Below are 18,141 nucleotides of genomic sequence, written 5' to 3' on the forward strand. Positions count from 1 at the left end.
TGGGCGGAAATTGTCGTTGTTTTTTGGCAAATGTGTCGTGAAATCATCATATTGAGATCGCTCCGTCTGACACGATTCCAGTTTTGCGTGCGTATTGATTTCAGCGTGTAGAACTGAGATGTAGATTTATAACCATACCGTATAATAATAATAACGCTTATTGTTTTATAGTCTTTTGTAAAACCACCGTTGATTAAAGGCCCCCTCCCCATGTGTTGTCGTTCGTGGGCTTTGTTCCACCATACTTGACCGCGCTGGTCAGTCGGTGCTGGCTGGTGGAAATTGAGGAGGTCGATGAACGGTTCACATGTCACTCGCCATTGACGGTTAGCCGTGACTGGCAATCAAACTCCGGCGGACTGGGTTCATATCGTGGTTGTGCGCTAACCACTAAGGCCACTGCTGCGCCCCACCCGTACCGCGTGATCACACTTAATTACAGTGCGGAGGTGTTCACTGAATGAAACATTGAGTGCTAAAAGCTGTCAAAAAAAATCAACTGCAACCCGGCCGAGTCGTAAGTTAAAATATAATCTTTTGGTAACGCGTTGTTGTTGTTGCTTAAGTCATACTAAATGGAATTATTTTTGTGGGCTATTTGCTAAGCAACTATAGTTATGAAATGCAATCTTGGTTGGCACAGTCTTCACGTGCGCACAGCCGACCCGCCCGCAGTTTTTTTAGTGCAAGTTGATGCAAGTAGTAAGTTGCAGAACTTACATTTGACTCTGTTTTATACAAACCCTGATATCACACAGGGGTATTGACAAGTTCACACACCCGTTGAGACACCGCGAGAGGTGCTCAAGAATTTACTTAAAAAATTACATGTTTTCACAACATAGCCAAGTGGATTAGAGCATTGAACGGCTGAAGTTTTCATCCGCGCAGCTTTTATCGGTTGTATGTATGTTGAAGTTCTTGCACACTGTACGCAGCCAACCGTGCTTATCGGAGATGACGGGGATGGACGACAAACTAAACACAAAAAGCAGTTCTTAAGAAATTAGTGATCAAATTACAGTCTTACACCTCTCCGATGTGTTTCTCAGTTGTACCGCGTCTTGTTCGGCGTGATGCCTAATATCTCCCGTGCTGGACGTCTCAAGTCCCCCTGGAAGCGAGAGAAGCTCTCAGCAAGTGGAGTCGAACTTTGAACTTCGCGCCGAACGACGCAGGGGTGCAACCCGAAATCACGTCAAGAGAAGCTGACCTTTGCGGGGAAAAAATCACATCGATTTCAATTAATTGAAGGGCGAGCCGGTTGGCAGCACGGACTTACGAAATTAACATCGACAGAAAGGGAAAAAAAATATTACTTTCGTTTATTTTTAGCGCCGGCTCTTGAGCCGTTGATTCGGCGCGATTGATTGTGTGTGAGAAAGTCGGCGTGAAGGGTTTGAGCTGGGAGGCTTTGCCGGTGGGGGGGGGGGGGAGGTTGGAAGAGCGCGTTTGAGCGGTGGCCCCGGGGCAAGAGGCCGCGCGATCGGTGATTGACTCGCGGCCCCGGGCGAACGCTAGCAGCTGGGCTTCCTCCTGGCAGCAGGTCATGTTTACTCTGAAAATTTTCAGAGTTTTCGGAGAGGGCCCGGAGGAGCTGACTCGATGCGTTTCGCGTTTTTTTTTCGCTCGGCCATTTGGATATATGGGTTCTCCTTGGCAGTCACACTGCCCTCTTTGTTTGATCGTGTTTGTGTGTGCGCGCTTACGATAATTTTAAAACGGAAAAAAATAGAGCAGTCTGTCGAAGTAATCTTCTGAATTTTTTATTTCGTATTTTTTTAATGGTGTTCAGAGAATCGTGGCGGTCAGAATTGTAGTTTTGTTGTACTCTTCAATCGTAGATTATTTTTACGAGCGTAAAAGTTGTGTAAAACATGTGGGTGTGTGAGCTGAGCAGACCCACCTTGCAAGTTCTCAAAGTTCATGAATCTCGGCACCCTGGTGTGGCAGAATGGATTACGCTTGTTTTCTTTCTGACATTAAAATAAAATCAGGAGTAATAACATCTCCGAGGTGGCATTTCTTGAGTCCGTCAAATTCATGAACAGGCCAATTTGTGAAATACGTCACGCTAATCCACTGCTATTTGAGTGGATGAATAAATAAACGTGAGAAAACGGTGAAGGTCGAGTGTGCTTTGAGTGGGCATTTGTTGAAATCTCTGAAATTAAGTTACGATACATTTTGAAACAACACAACTACATAAATGGAAAGCTCTATAAGAAGCAAATGTCTCATAATGTCAATTCTTTATTATGACTTCTGGTTTTACTCATTTATCACATACAACAGGCTCCTTGTACGATAGACATAATTGTTGGAGGGACATTCCTGCAAAACACAGTGCAATATTTATACAGGCATACCTCTTATAGCGTTCAGGATGCATTCTTGGTAAGCGGAGCGCGATACGAAACGGCGCTATGGAGGTCACTATAACATGGTTCCAATGGAGATGCGTTCCCGAAATGATTATTTTTTTAACATGTGAGCGTTATATGAGGGCTTCATTAGGGTATCGGTTATTGCCTTAATAATGATACTGTACACATGATAAATGTAAGCATTTTATCAATAAAAATAATAACTTTTTGTTACAATAACATAAAAAAATGCAATTAGTTGTGGACTCACCAGTGCGTTCGGTCGGAGTTTGCTTCAGATTAACCACCGTCTGCCGTAAACATTTGGATTATCCGATCCACGGATTGCCAATGAGTCGATACTCAAATGTGGCTGTCGGGCTGACTATGAGCAGAATCGATACAATAGACACCTCAATTCACGATCCACAAGACTTAATATGGGCAAAGACACGCCCCTACGGGCACCGCCTGCATTCTTCCATATGTGGGCTGATCCTCGCACGAGTTTTTATCCAGGACAAAGAGCGCTATAACGAAACTGGCGCAATAGGAGGCAGCGCTGTAAGAGGTATCTCGGGTGATCAATGAAGGCGGCCCACTATCAAAATGAACAAGAGGAGGATGGAAAATTGAAAACTTGGAAAATGACACTTGTTGATTGAGAGCAACATGCGACTTTGTCTCAATAGGCAATATTGCACCGCCTTCATAATTGCTTATCACATTTCGCTCCGTCTGCACGGTGAGATTGGCTCATATAGGAGCAGGGTGGATTGACATTGCAATTGCATGAGTTATTGCGACATTGTGGGGAGGCCCTCGTCTAGCAGTGGATAAATCGTGGCTCTTGATGATGCTGGATAATGAGCTCTGTCATGAGTTCAGGCCTGCGTTCTTTCTTCCAGCAACTTGAAGATATTATTTGTATTCATTTCGAAATAGAGTTACCAATTGTCAGGGGTCTGCAGTGCCGCAAGTGACAATAAACACGTTTTTGGAGCATTAAAAGTTGCAAGCTAACCTAACACCTTACACCACCGAACCCATGCTGTCATGCACGATGCACGGCTGTAAATTAGATAATAACACTTTCATCTCCCCGTGGCGTTGCGCATCTGTAAGCGGGGAGATTTTTATAAGACATAAGAGTAAAAAAAAAGTTAATGTTTGTCTTAACTCGAGAGACCGCACATTCTGCAGACGTCATCGACTGCTCCCATATGAATGGAGGCTTGCGATGAGCTATGTGTAGCCGGTGTGAGCGTGCACTTCTTAAACCCAGAGGAGTATTATTTCTGACAGTTTTTTTTCTTTCTACATTTTAATCCCCTCTATGGGACCGTGGTGAGGGGCCGGTGGAGCGGACCACCCAGGGGCCAGGTTAAACACTGCTGTGGCTGTGGCGGCGGCGGCGGCAGTGGCAGCAGCAGCAGCAGCGGGACGTGGTGGTGGTGGTGGCCCCCGGGCAGCCATCTGCTCGTTGCGTCATGGACTAGGCTGTTGTTGTGACATCTTTCGTCTGATAGAATTGCGTTATTCGCCCCAAATGCTTCCACCCCCCCCCCCCGACCGCTAGGGCTTGGTTATCGCTGAAGGTCATTGTCAACACTTTTGTTTGTCACGTTCTAGTATTAAAGGGTATTTCCAGAGTTTTTTGGGTGGGGGGGGGGAGTGGTTCCCCACAATGCAACAACGCATTTTTTAAAACAAAAATTCAAACAACGATGGCACGCTCGGGCGAGCAGGCTGGCATTCTTTTCACGGCCACCGACCGGTTTAAAGTGGGTCATTGGTGCGCGATTCTTTTTTTTTGGTTCCCGTGAGCGACGCTTTTTGCCGTCTTCCGTGCACTTTCCTAGCGCTGAGCACGCACGGTTCAGCTGCCGCGCGTTGGACGTGGACAGTGGGCAAGTCCAGCTCGCACAATGCGGTCGGCTTCAGCTGTCTAAAAATATCGCCATTGTCAAATATTCAGCAGCCCTGAACCGGGATGGCAGCTTGTGTGCGCACGTCAGTTTATTCACACAAATCCATCGTAAAGGTTGAGCCAAAGCCTCAGATTACGAAGCAGCTTTATTATTGCTCTTGCCCAGGTTTACGTGCGCGCACGCTCCTGTAGACCGACAGTGGTGGCAGTGTGGTGGAACGATCGCTCGCCTAAAGCACCATTCCATTACCCGAGCCCCCCCCCCCCCCTTTTTTAGTGGTACGCAGATTATCCGCTGGGGGGGGTAGGCGGGAAGGGAGCGTAGGCGGCAGGACAGTGGGGGCGGTGGGGGACATTGATCTCATCCCCATTTTTTTTTGCGCGCGCCAACGGCGTGACGGGATTAGTCCTCCGCCACGGCCCCCGTGTAGTCCATGCGAATCCCGGGCAGCAAAGGTGACTCTTCTCCCCCCCCCGAAAAAGCCGGCTGGAACGCCGGGCGAACAATGCGCGCCAAAGCCGTTAAGTGGCACAGCGGCTGCTGTAGAGGCGTGGGGGAGGCGGTGGGTGGTGGTGGTGGTGGGGGGGGGGTGGCTCGCGGGAGCAGAGGTTGTCGCCCTCTGCACTTTTTTAGAGGCCGTGCGTGGTATTAGGTGCCCCCACCCTGCCCGGAGTACTGGTAATGGCGCGATGCCAGTGAGAGAGAGAGACCTTCACCTCGGGGGCTAATGCCAGCATCGTGCTAATGGGTGTGCGTTACACCAATCGGGTTCGCGCGCCTCTCCGGGTACAAAAAAAAAACCTTGAACGTATCGTACGAAGGAGGACATCCCGACAATGCACGGGAGAGCTGCGTTGTAGAAATGCATTGTCTCGAGTTGCACGTCATATTGTGCGCAACGACTCATTTTTTTCCAGGACCGCTCTCCCCGCCTCCCCCACTCAAAGTGAAGACTTTTTTTTATTTAAAGAAAACCAGGGCAGGTAGCAACTCTGTAAGCTAGCAGCGATGCTTCCTTAAACCTCGCGCACACTTCACCTGGAGTTTCTCTGGCACACCTCTCCAAAGGAATGCGTCATTGTTGTCTGCGTGTCTTGATCATTATTTATTTTACAATCCATATGTTGTGTATGCCCGTCACCGCGTTGAGATCGGTAGCTTGTGGAGTGTACGTTGGGAGCTACTGTGCCGTGCTGTCAGCAGCGAGCCTCGGTATAAGTCTTACTAAGCCTAAACTGCTGCAGTGAATGTAGCTTTGTTTATTATCGTATTCTCAGGATTTTAAGACGTGCTTCCCCCCCCCCCCTGTATTTTTTAATAAAAAGTTGGGGGGTGCGTCTTATAATCCAGTGAGGTGCTCTGATTGTTACCATTTTTTTAATAACTGTATTGACACAGAGCACGCGTTTAGGGGGAATCTAACTTTCTTGAGCGTCTCATAACCTGAAGAATGCGGTGACAATATCCATATTACGATGCAGATCTCTCGAGACAGAATGCGGTCCACATGATGCAAATGTTTTGCATTGTAGGCCTGTAACAATTGCTCTCCCCCCCTCCCCCCGCACAGTTCTATGAATCGTCACGATTCAGAGTCATGATAAGATTGTTTTCAAAAAGAGTCGATTTTTTGTAACACTGTGGTGCAATGCATTGCCTCTTGTGGCTGTGGAGGGCACGTGATCTGATTACTAGGGGTGTAATGATTTACTATCTTTGCCGTTCATAAATTGCTTAAGGAATTTTTTTTCAAATATTGTTGTGTGTTGGTAGTACCTTTGGTGGCTACCTGGGTCTCATTAACTAATTCTACAACCACGTTTAAAATTTCAAAATAAATACGCATAGATTTACACGTGCACGCAAACTATTCAATGCCTGGTGCTCAGGCGTAAGATTCAGTTTTGTTTAATGAATCCATGCGTTGGTGCATATCAGACCCTCTACTGCATTGCATATGCTGCACTGCCGAGTTGTGGTGACTATTTTTTAAGTTTCATTCAGAATATCGACTCTCCTGTCCGTTTTAGAATAGAACTTGTGGTCCCAAAGTTGTGTGTGCCATGGGATTCTGCATTCCACGAAAACCGCAGGATTCATTGAGATCCAAAATGAGATTTGCGCCGGTTGAATTTTAGTCGGAGTGTGGGTGGAGATGTGGGCGTGTGACGAGAAATTCTAATTGTGCAATTAGAACAATTTTCTGTCTCTACAGTTTATTGAACGGCCTCCAAATTCAGCTTAAAGAATATTAATTACCAAAACCCCCATAAACATGTTGCCTGTAACATTCATGAAGTATATTAATTTGCCGATGCCGTTGGTAATGGTGACATCCGACCGGCCACAATTGCAGTTGCTCATCTGTGCCCAACTCTTTAAAACATGCGCGTGCGTAACAGGGTACGTCCAGAGCCTCATCCGCCGCGTGGTGAACAACGTGAACATCCTGGTGAGCAACCTCATCCTCAAGTACGTGGAGGACGACATCGTGCTGTCGGTGAACGTGAAGTCGGCCGAGTGCTACTCCGTGGACGAGTTCTGGGAGCGGGCGTTCGTGGACATCGCCGGTGCGTGCTCTTTGGGTCTGGCCGCTTCGCGTTTGCCCGCGGCCTCGCGCGCAGCACGCGCGCACGCCGAGTTACGCGCGTGCATGTGCGCCGCCATTGGTCTTGCGAGACGACAGAGATCAGTGTCAGAATCGGAATCGTTATTTCGCACCTCCCGATTGGCGCCGTTGGCTCCGTGCGGCGCGAAAGAAGCTCAGCGTACATACGGACATTCTCACTGGAGGAACACGATGAGCGAATAAACGCTTTTTCACAGATGTCCAGTAGGCGCGGGTCAGAAAGTCACAACAACAATAAACAATACAGAAATACGGTAGAAGTGCAAAAGTATACGAAAAGGTAAGCAATTGAATGAAAGAAATGTAACTAAAATTTAACTTTAAATTTTACCAGGTGAAGCCCACTGAGCTATTAGCTTATTTTTCAGACGTGGCCTGGCAAACAAATGATAACGAACAAAATTGACTTATCACGTGGAAATGTAGCGCAAACAAATACTCTAAACACGTGTTTCTAAATGTGGAGGGGAAAAACCGGAGGACCCGGAAAACTCCAAATATACGTGCGTCAGGGTCAGGATCGAACCCACGGGCTCCTCCATACCAGGCGAGGGAATCAACATCTCGCCACGGCGGCACCTCATTCTCTTTTCGGCTGCCCCTATAGTCTGGCACTGCCCTTTCCCCCCCAGCCGTCCCTGCTGTCAACTCCGTGGCCCCTGTTCAAGTCCAAAGCACAAGACCTCCCTCTTCTCCTCTTCCTATTATGACTGACTGACTCTCTCTTGCTGTTTGACCTTACTTCACCACGCTGGTCGGTGCGGGTTGGCAACGGCGGGCTGGGGGAGGCCCAAAGAGCACCCCGGATATCACTCGGCACTTGCGTTCGTCATGGACGGCAGTCGAAGTCGGGCAGCTAAGTTCACGGCGCAATGTTGTGGATTTACTCTCCAACACACTGGTGGGCTGAAAGTCGTAACTAATTGGTGCGTTTACACCATTGGAACCTCCTTTGCCAGTAGCAAATTATGATAATTGTTTTTTTACCCTTTTATCTGGTAACAAAACTGACACCTTTTTTACAAAGAGTCATGTTTGCATTGACCACAATACCTGCGGTCGGAATGCAAATAAAAAACATAAGTCTGATAATGTAACTCTGATCATGTACGCCTTTTGGCGTCATCTGGTCCAACACCATGTGAGACTAGGCTCTAAGGAAAGCTGTCTCGGGTGTGGACCAATCAATTTCAAGGACAGTGCATACATTATCAGAGTTACTTGTTTTTTATTTGCATTCCGACCACAGGTATTGTGGTCAATGCAAACATGACTCCTTGTAAAAAAGGTGTCAGTTTTGTTGCCAGGTAAAACCAATTATAATTGGTGCGTTGTTTACGTGACAAACCTTACTGGCTGCGTCGGGTGGTGGAGGGGTGCGACGCATTTATACTTACGCGATATAACCCAAAAACCTTTACTACGAATAATATTGGTCACAAAAGCCTACGCGTTAAACAGCGCAGTGCAGTGCTAACCTCTGTGCAATGAATCCTCACCGAACAGCTGGATTTGGCCAACAGCGCTGCGCCAATCGACGGCCGGCAACCTCGCGCTGACACATTTGGGCGAACGCTAAACGAATTGACCCATGGGGGTCGGAGCCCAATGTATTGAACAGAAGTGGAAACACCTCTGCTGGTGAAGAGGTCCCCTTTACCCTCTGTTCTCCTACTGCTTGAAACACTATCACTCTGAGACTCCTCCGAGACCGCTGAGCAGCGGATGACCTCTGTGGCACTGTGGGAAGTTGGCAGATTTCTGCCCTGGGTGTCCATAAACATTTTAAAAGTATTTATTTATTTACTTGTTTCTGACTGCTGCCTTGACAGAATTCCAAAAGAGGGGCCCGTTGGCTAATTGGTGTTTTTCTTTCTCGGTGTCATTGCAACTTGCAATGCGTTTTCTGGCAAACAAGGAAGGCAAATTAAATCAAGAGCCTTGACTTGGGAGAATTTAAATAGCTGCGCCGGCGTCGCTGGCTCATTTACTGACAAGTTCCACCTGCTGTCTGTCCACCCTTGCCAATGCCTGCACCACCAAGGAACAAGTTCAGCGCCTGCTAAGTCACTTCTCTGGGAATAGTGAATGCGGTGGAAGCTGACAAATAGAAAAGGGGTAGATATTTTCAAGCAGCCATTTGTGTCGTGCGGCGGACAGAGCATTGGTTCGAGTATCACGATTGCGATCGTACTTTTGCGAGTTTAAATCCCGCTTATCGATCGATATTCCCCCGTCTAAGGGGCGTGGAATTTCCACCACGGCCTGAGGACCGCAAATGCAATTTGAGCCCCGCACTCGGATAGTTTTGAGCAGGAAACGAGCTGGGTTTTTTTTTTAAACCATGTGAACTGAAGCAGAGGGAAAAGGTTTATTGGAAGTGAAATTGTCATTGTAAATTTTGAGGAATCAACTAAAATATCTCGAAATGTGGACATCTTTGCTGTAACATAAATTCTGCAGTGTACGTATCTACGTAAATAGTCTACATACTTTTTAGGGAGAATGCATGCATATAAAGAGACAAAGATCCCCCATATAGCCTTAACATACTGTTGGGGCAAGTGCTGTTAGCGAGCACCTTTGAAGGCCGGCATGGCCCACGAGGGAATGGGTGGCCAACACCACCCACGGCCGCCTTTGTCTCCCTAGTGGGAATGTTTTTCACACCACTCCAGGTACTCATATGAAGCTGAGTTGACTTAGAGGAGGCCCAGAACCGGTTCAGATAATCATCACTGCTGTTGGCTGTGACCGGGAATCGAACTTGGGTCACCAAGTGCGTAGCGCAGCGCTCTAACTGCGACACTACCGCCACACTACCGCTGTCCACATATATCTAGACACACGCATGCACATGTGTGTACGTCAGAATATAAGTAAAGTAAACATGACTTAGAGTCTGCTGAAATTTAGTGCTTAAAGTGAGCTGGCTGTTTCAAACACGCGTGTGTGAAAGAACACTGTTGTGTGATTAACCTGTGGTTCATGTTCGCTGTACGGTCTTTGACGGTACCGGTAGCGTAGATTTTATTAAAATGACACGGAATGACGAGCTTGCCGTGAGCGCGGGCACTGGCCTGGCAGCGCACGGAATCTGTGCCCCTCGTTGTGATGGATGCAACCTGCCTTGCCCAAAGCACAGACGGGGCCCGCCTTTCTCACACGCTCCCGTCGCGTGTTGGAGCGTTCGAGACACCGGCGGAAAACACAAGGAAGGGGGGATGGGGTGGGGTGTCTGCATCAGTCGGCCCAGACTGCCCCCCCCCATATTTTACAATGTTTGTCGCTTAGTTTTTTTTTTACAACGTTTTGATAGAATGCCCGTGCACAAATGCACGGTCACGTTTGTGAAAATATCCATAATCCAGTTTTTTTTTTTTGGGTTAGATCACGTAAATATAAATGTGTCGTTAAACCCGCCACCAACCGACACAGCCAATTAGTAAGGTTTGTCACGTAAACAGAACATGCCAATTTGTTACTCGTACAGCACACCGGTGTGCTGGAAAGCAAATCCATAACATTTACAATCTGAAAACCTGCCTTATGGATGATATTGGTCGCGAAACCATACGTACTCTGAAAATATTGACGAATTGAAAAAAAGAGCTTTTCCCCTGCAGTCTAAAATTATAGCGAAATAAAGATAAATATTTATTCTCAGTATTATGTTTACGTGTATCTGAACAAATGCTGTGCTTATACTTACCAGTTTTAAATGAGTAATTGATATTATTAAAATATGTTCCATAGCATTGGACTGTCATGGTACAGTCAAAAGCTAAAATTGTAGACGCTGCTGCCAATATTATATAATGTATAATTTGGAATGAAGCAATTTATAACTCAAATATTATTCCACAGGAGCGAATATTTTACATGTAATCCAATTGCAGACAACTTGATTGCAATTACAGCTATTTCTATGTATCCTATTGCGGTGAAAACATGCACATTTTGAGACTCATAATCTCTGCATTTCAAGTGAGGTGGAAATTTCTTTGCTTGTCCAACAGATTAACTTGGGCATTAGCTAATTCCTTTTTATGCGGGGCTGCATTGTTAATGTAAAGCAATTTTTGGTAAAATCATATTAAAATAATTAACCTAATTACCTGGCCCAGCTCCAGGCTGAGAGAGACACGGCACTCTGTTGCGTTGCTGTGGCCTCTATGCCACGTGTAATTTTGCGTGTCGCCCGCTGATCCGTGCCGCACAGTGAGCCGCCCGTTTCCCTCCCTCTCACTTGGAGCAGCGGCAATTAGTGATCGCGCAACCGACAGAGGCGACCGACCCTCCCAACGAGGGGCTACGGGCATTGATGCTCGCTCGCTCAATCACCTGCTCGCTTGCTCGCTCGCTCCGCTCTCTCACTTGCCGGCTCGCAACGTCCCATTAGGGTAATCCAGAGGAGCAACCCGATCGTCAATCACCCGACCTCAGAAAACTTAATTTAGACACGTGGCCAGGTAGTCATCGCCGCTCAATAATGACAGCCCTGTTCCCAATTCGCTGCTTTTTTATTTCCCTCCCCCCCCCCCCATTTCCAAGAGGCCCCTTTCGCACACTGTTTGCACTGTGCAACGGGCAGGTAGGGTGGCCTGTGAGCCTCGCGTTCAGCAAGTGGAAATGCCGTGCAGGCCCCGGGGCTCTTAAGAGCGTATTCATCGGGTCGAGTCAGGATTCGTGTTCAGTTTGATTTCTGGAACCCGTTCCCCGGCGCGCTTGCACACACATCTAAATTGAACGCGTGTGCCTCGGAGAACACTTCATTGTACCCATAACATGCTTATTTACCTCCTGTAAGTGCCCTTAATAGTCAGCGCTTGCCTACCAGTAGCCTGATCAGCCTTAGTTTTGCCCACCTTTTGGAAGCTATTATATTCCCTCGAACAGCGCCGTGGATAATGGCACTTGTGTTGTGGGGGTAACCTGAGAAACCTGTGGTATTACGAGCTGTTTGATTCTGTAATGGAAAGTTAGAAAACTCGAGTAATCTCTCTGCTTTCGTGCTCCCCGTGGACTTATTTAAGTGTTCCAATATGCACGGGAGGTTGCGTTGTGGTCGAGATCCTGCATCGGCAAACGTTTATTATTATTATTAATATTCGAAGTATACTTTACACGAAAAAAATTAAACTCTTAAAATGTTAATCTTGCATTGAAATATATGTCGCTAAAATTGTTTGCGCAAGGAGGCCAATGTAAGCTTCACTAACCTCGCAGCATAATGTAAACTAATTAATTAAGGCCATGTTTTTTGTGCATGCTTAATTGCCGTATATTCATACCGAGTATTGAGCAGAGCGTATTTATGAAATGGATGTTTTGAATTGCGAGTAATATTTAGTTATTTTTTCATAAAAACGGGGACCCTGCTGATGACTTAAATCTGGCACTCGCGCGCACACACATAACCCGTGAATGCTGCACTGTGCAGGAGGAATGTCCCGTCAGCGTGATTACAACCAATTCAGAATGGCAAGAGAGTTTTACTGTTGGACAAACTTAATCCTCATGGAAGCTGCCCACCTGAGCAGACCCCTTCACAAGTCCAGGAGAAACTGGCGGTCTGCGTTTTCAGCCTTGTCAGGATTAAGTGATTTTTCCTCAGAAGTGGTGCTCCAGTTTGATAGAGCTTTGCTTGGCCGTGGGGCTGGCTGTGTAAGCCTTAAATCCTTTGATTATTGTGGCGATGTCAGATTACGGAGATTTAATAAGTTTTGCGAGCAGTAGTGAAGCCAGGCTTTTGTGGCCCCCTCATTGAGGACCAAGGTAGGCATTTTAATGCTTCCACTGGTTTTGATGACGATAATTGCTATATACACGGGTGTTTATTTAGTCCACAAAATAATCCTAAATTAAGAAAGGGGCCTAGAAAGGGCCCGCTTTTTGTTTTCCCGGCATCGTTTCACTACCCTCAGTCAAAACATCAGGTTCAGGCTCAAACTGGACAAGTGATGACTGGAATAAGTATGATTGGGCAATTTCTATTTCCATGAAATGTGTGTTTCATAAATAAGTACATAATACAGGCTTTTGTACTCCTGCACAGTGTATTAAAATAGTATAGGCATGGCCTCGGCCACATGATGATAATTACTTGTGTTCACAGAGTAGAAAATGGCGGGCTTCCTACTTGCTTTCTCTCTGACGTTCTTTCCTTCCCTGGAGATGTTCAGGCCAGTCATCCTCATCCGCGGGAGAGACATGTCCGCTTTTCCCCTACAGCATTGTTTAGAAACCAGTAGGCAATCTGACACGATTAATTGGACGCAAACAGAAGCACAGGACAAATTACGACCCTGTATACTGTTGTTTTTGCCCGTTTTATCACATTTGTATTGCCGAATGATTATGAGCCAGTCTTAGCCAGTAGTCAATCGTCACTCAGTGGGAGGTCTCTTATTCTCTACTGGCTGCCCCAATCATCTGCAATCTGCTTCCCCTGGCCGTCCGTGCTGTCGGCTCCCTGCACCTGTTCAAGTCCAGGCTTAGGACTTGGATTTTTCCTCTGCCAAATTTTGATTTAAAGCTTTCGTGACTGCAGGGATTCATATTCTTGGTTCTTTCGGTAAAGTCACGTAGAAGGGAAACAATAAAATAATAAAAATATAGAACAATAATATTCTCACGACGTTTCGACTGCAACACAAGCAATCATCATCAGGTGTGAAAACCACAACAAGAAAATTTGAAGAAAGTGGCGGGTTTTTTTAACGTTAGCACCACGGATAGCGATTTGACAGTTTGTTCAGATGGACGAGTCCATCTATGTTCGGAAAAGAGGAGGGGGGAGACGAAAAATAATGGATGCGGTCTGAAAGCCATCTTAAGCGTGATCAATCAATTAAGACCCGAAATGGTTTATCAAATCCTTCCAATGATTGCTAAGCCAGAATCCATCTTCTCGGTTGAAATTGTCTCTGTTTGTATATGTGACAGAGGTTATTTGCAAGCCATCTGGCTACTATGAGAGATTCGTTCATGAGGCTATCCACATATACAAACACAGAGACAATGTCAACCGAGAAGATGGATTCTGGCTTAGCAAGCATTGGAAGGATTTGATATAAACCATTTCAGGTCTTAATTGATTGATCACGCTTAAGGTGGCTTTCAGACCGCATCCATTATTTTTCGTCTCTCCCCTCTTTTCCGAACATAGATGGACTCGTCCATCTGAATAACTGCCAAATCGCTCTCCGTGGTGCTAACGTTAAAAAAAAACGCCACTTTTTTCAAATTTTATTTTTGTGGTTTTCACACCTGATGATGATTGCTTGTGTTGCAGTCGAAACGTCGTGAGAATTTTGTCTTATATTTGTATTATTTTATTGTTTCTCTTCTACGTGACTTTACCGAAAGAAGCAAGAATATGACTGCCTCTTCCTGTCCACAAAATGAATATATTCACTATTTTCTGTACTGCATCTGGAGATGCTGTCGCCTTGAGACACAATATGCATCCAAATTGTGTTCTACAATCCAGATTTCCCTTGGAAAATCATCTTAGTTTCTTAACTGTATACAGCCATTAATCAATCCAATACCGGACGAAGACCTCTCCAAACCACGTAACTACTTGCGCACACATATCACGCAACCAAACAATCTAATGCACTTTCTAATAAGGAAAAACAAATAAATAAATATTCCATGCCCGTCTGACGCCATCGCTCTGATTCTGGCTTTGCAGCCCCCGAGTTGGTTCTTCGTAAAGTGATCAACTTCTCGGACTGCACGGTGTGTCTGGACAAGCGCAGCGCCAGCGGAAAGATCGAGCTCTACCAGGACCCGCTGATCTACAAGTGCTCCTTCCGCACGCGCCTGCACTTCACCTACGAGAGCCTTAGCGGCAAGATGCCCTCCATCATCAAGGTTTGCTCTCGCGCGTGCGCCAGATGGCTCCCGCATGGTTGGCTACGCGCGGTGCGAAAGAAGTGCCAACGTACATACACATGTTGCACGCGAGAAGTTTATCGCATGGGGCAGTTCTGTTGAACGTACGAGCTGCGTAGCATGGGCAAGGATGTTGGGTGTTAGATGTGTATCTATTCACCCATCACGAAGCCCGGCTATTCCGTACATTCTCTCGATTCGGGGCCACGACGCGACTTGTGAATCGATGAAACGTTTTGTTTATGTTGCGGTGACTGTGACGGCTGCTTGTTGTTCATTTCGTCAGAGAGCGTAAACCATTAACCACGTGAACTTCGGTCATCCTCACACCGGCCTCTGGGCTGGCCATAGAACAAAGAGGGTCACCGCGTCGCGCGCTTTCAGGTGCGCTTCTGCGGCCGTCTGGAACGCTCTTCCGATATTAGGAAGTCACTTGAGCGATGCGCTTTTTAAGCTAGATGGGAAAACTCAATTCTTGAGAACTGCTTTTTGCGTTTCGTTTGTTTTCCTTCCCCCGAAGCTCTGATTATCACAGTAGTCTACGTACGGCGCTAAAGGATTCAACATACACACATACGTACTACGCTATAAACTACACTGCATACATTGTGATTGAGCGACGTTTTGTGAGCCTGTTGTGCGTAACATGCAGAAGAAAACGACAGTTTCTTGCGCGCACGATTTGTTGCACGCTGCTCGAGGTCAATAATCGATAATTATCGACTAATCTGTGCACCTATAGACCCTTATTTTACACACACACACACATAGGCCTACATGCGCAGACTTGCATGGGGCATGGAGAAATGTATCCATTGAAAACGTCCAGTGTGCACACTTTCCATCCCGCTCTGCCTAGTCCCCATGTTTCACACTCGTGTAACCCACTCCCATGTTGCACCACGTGTTGTGTCGGCACGGTGTCCGACGTTTAGCTCCACGTGCAGGGAGCCTCATTGGGAACTGAAAGCTTCCGACGAATTCGGGAATGCTCAGCCGCAACCCGAGAAACGCACAGCACAACCATAACGTGGCTCCGTACACGTTGCCTTAATTGCAACAAGTCTGTCGGTCTCTGCTTACAGCACTCTGGTTTGTGTACTTAACTCTCTTGATGCAATCATAACAGAGACATTGACTTTTCCGGGGTATCTGTGGTTATGTGTGTGCATGTGTGTGTGTGTGCGCGCGTGCGTGCATTTTGTCAACTTGGTACCACAATAGCGCTCTGTCAAAGCATTTTCGAAAGATGTTGAAGTGTGATTTCTGGAAGCCTTGGGGTGATGCAGGTGGTGGGTGTTTTTTATGCTATTTGTATGGCCGCATAATAAATGATTACATCTATTCCACCCATTCTAAACCTACCCACGGATGAAGACATCATACTTTACGCTCGTCAGCGCGGGTTGGTGAAGGAAGGGGGTGTGCAGGGCAGCACCGGTTCTGATATCCCACGTCACTCACACTGTGATGTCAGCTGTGGCCAGCAATCGAATTATCGGGTTGATGGGTTCGCAGTCTCGCACGCAAATCACCGTGCACCACTGCTTCGCTCCGTGTGCCTGCATCTTACGCGCTCACTCTAATTCGTCGACTTGGCACGGAGGGCGTGCATTGGCTCGCCCCACAGGACGATGGCGATTTGACGCCACGAGGTCGCGAGGTGAGAACTCCATTCTCAGGTGGATCGGGTATTGAGGGCAGGATATTTTTCAATTTGATAATTTTCATCATTATCATTTTAACAAGTGAGGTCCATATTCTTCGGGTCTTTCGGTAGAGTCACGTTGATAGGTTCAAGGAAAACAACAACAAAAAACTACGACGTTTCGATCACAACACAAGCGGTCGTCATCAGGAGGGGAAAAAAAAGAGGGCCAAAGCTGCTGAGGGAGACTGCTTAATCCCTTGTTCATCATGACGTCATTTTTACTGCCTCAGCAGCTTTTCCCCCTCTTTTTTTCCCTCCTGAGGACGACCGCTTGTGTTGTGATCGAACCGTCGTAGGTTTTTTTGTTATTTTCTTTGAACCCATCAACGTGACTTTACCGAAAGACGCAAAGAATATGCATTCCTGCAGTCACGAAAGCTCTAAGTCAAGATTTCAGTAAGGTCCACTGAGCGATATAGCTCTTTTTCAGAAGCGACCTGGCCACACATGATTGCTCAACAAAGTGGCTTATCGCGTGGAAATTCAAAGCAGTAGCCAAATACTGTAAAACGCATGTTGAGGGAAAAACCGGAGGATCCGGATAAAAAATATACGCAACCACGGGGTAGAGAGAGAATATGAAAACTCTAAATATACAGGCGTCAAGGTCGGATTTGAACCCACGACTTCCTGTATTCCAGGTGAGGTAGTTAACATCTTACCACCGTGGCACCCTAATATTGATCAGTCGAATGTCGCAGATGTGTCTCTCTTGCAATATGTCTATAGGAATGGCAACTTATAAATAAGTCGATGTCCAGATTTGCCAGAAAATGTCATCCGTTGATTGTGCAGTGGATTTTGTTGAGTGCCTCTGTAAAATTGTTATGTTTCGCAGTGGTTCAGTGGTATATTGCTCGATGGTCTGGTCGACGTTTCCACAATCGCATTCCAGGCCTCCTTTGATTATTGCTACAGTGGTCACCGACATGATCGTACCGTATACATTAGAACGCCATTCCAGTGCCCCGAATTCGCGGGAACTTACCAAATGCGTTACACTTGCATTATGTATACATTCAATTAGTACTTATGGGCGAGGCCCGGGGGGATGAGCCCTCCCACGTGTGACCACCTCGTGGCCATGCTCCTCGATGTTCAAAAGTTCCCAAGCTTGGATCTCGTAAAGCTTTTATGGCCTCAGCTCAAATTTGGCTAACCAGCTCATTATAAACTATACAGCTCCAATTTTCGAGCAGGACTTGTGTAAAAATTCCGAGCCTTTATCATTTCCTTTTTTTTCATATCTGCTCGCATATTATTTACTGATTACGTGGTATGATGGCTGCAGAAAGGCTGAGTATTCCCGAATTCGTCGGAAGCTTTCAGTTCCCAATGAGGCTCCCTGCACGTGAAGCTAAACGTCGGACACCGTGCCGACACAACGCGTGGTGCAACATGGGAGTGGGTTACACGAGTGTGAAACATGGGGACTAGGCAGAGCGGGATGGAAAGTGTGCACACTGGACGTTTTCAATGGATACATTTCTCCATGCCCCATGCAAGTCTGCGCATGTAGGCCTATGTGTGTGTGTGTAAAATAAGGGTCTATAGGTGCACAGATTCGTCGATAATCATCGATTATTGACCTCGAGCAGC

General features: G+C 46.6%; 1 protein-coding gene across 7 annotated transcripts in view; it reads left to right on the forward strand.

Moving 5' to 3' along the window:
- VPS13B (vacuolar protein sorting 13 homolog B) overlaps positions 1-18,141 on the forward strand; it is a 305,573-nt gene that overhangs the window by 29,681 nt on the left and 257,751 nt on the right. For all 7 annotated transcript variants that reach the window (XM_076066534.1, XM_076066535.1, XM_076066538.1 and 4 more), the window contains exons 5-6: positions 6,700-6,867; positions 14,629-14,810. In XM_076066534.1, the coding sequence (XP_075922649.1) occupies positions 6,700-6,867; positions 14,629-14,810 (350 nt within the window). The remainder of the gene's footprint in view (positions 1-6,699; positions 6,868-14,628; positions 14,811-18,141) is intronic.

This window comes from Petromyzon marinus, chromosome 12 (genome assembly GCF_048934315.1).
Source record: "Petromyzon marinus isolate PM22_M1 ecotype Great Lakes invasive population chromosome 12, UKy_Petmar_22M1.pri1.0, whole genome shotgun sequence".
NCBI lineage: Eukaryota > Metazoa > Chordata > Hyperoartia > Petromyzontiformes > Petromyzontidae > Petromyzon > Petromyzon marinus.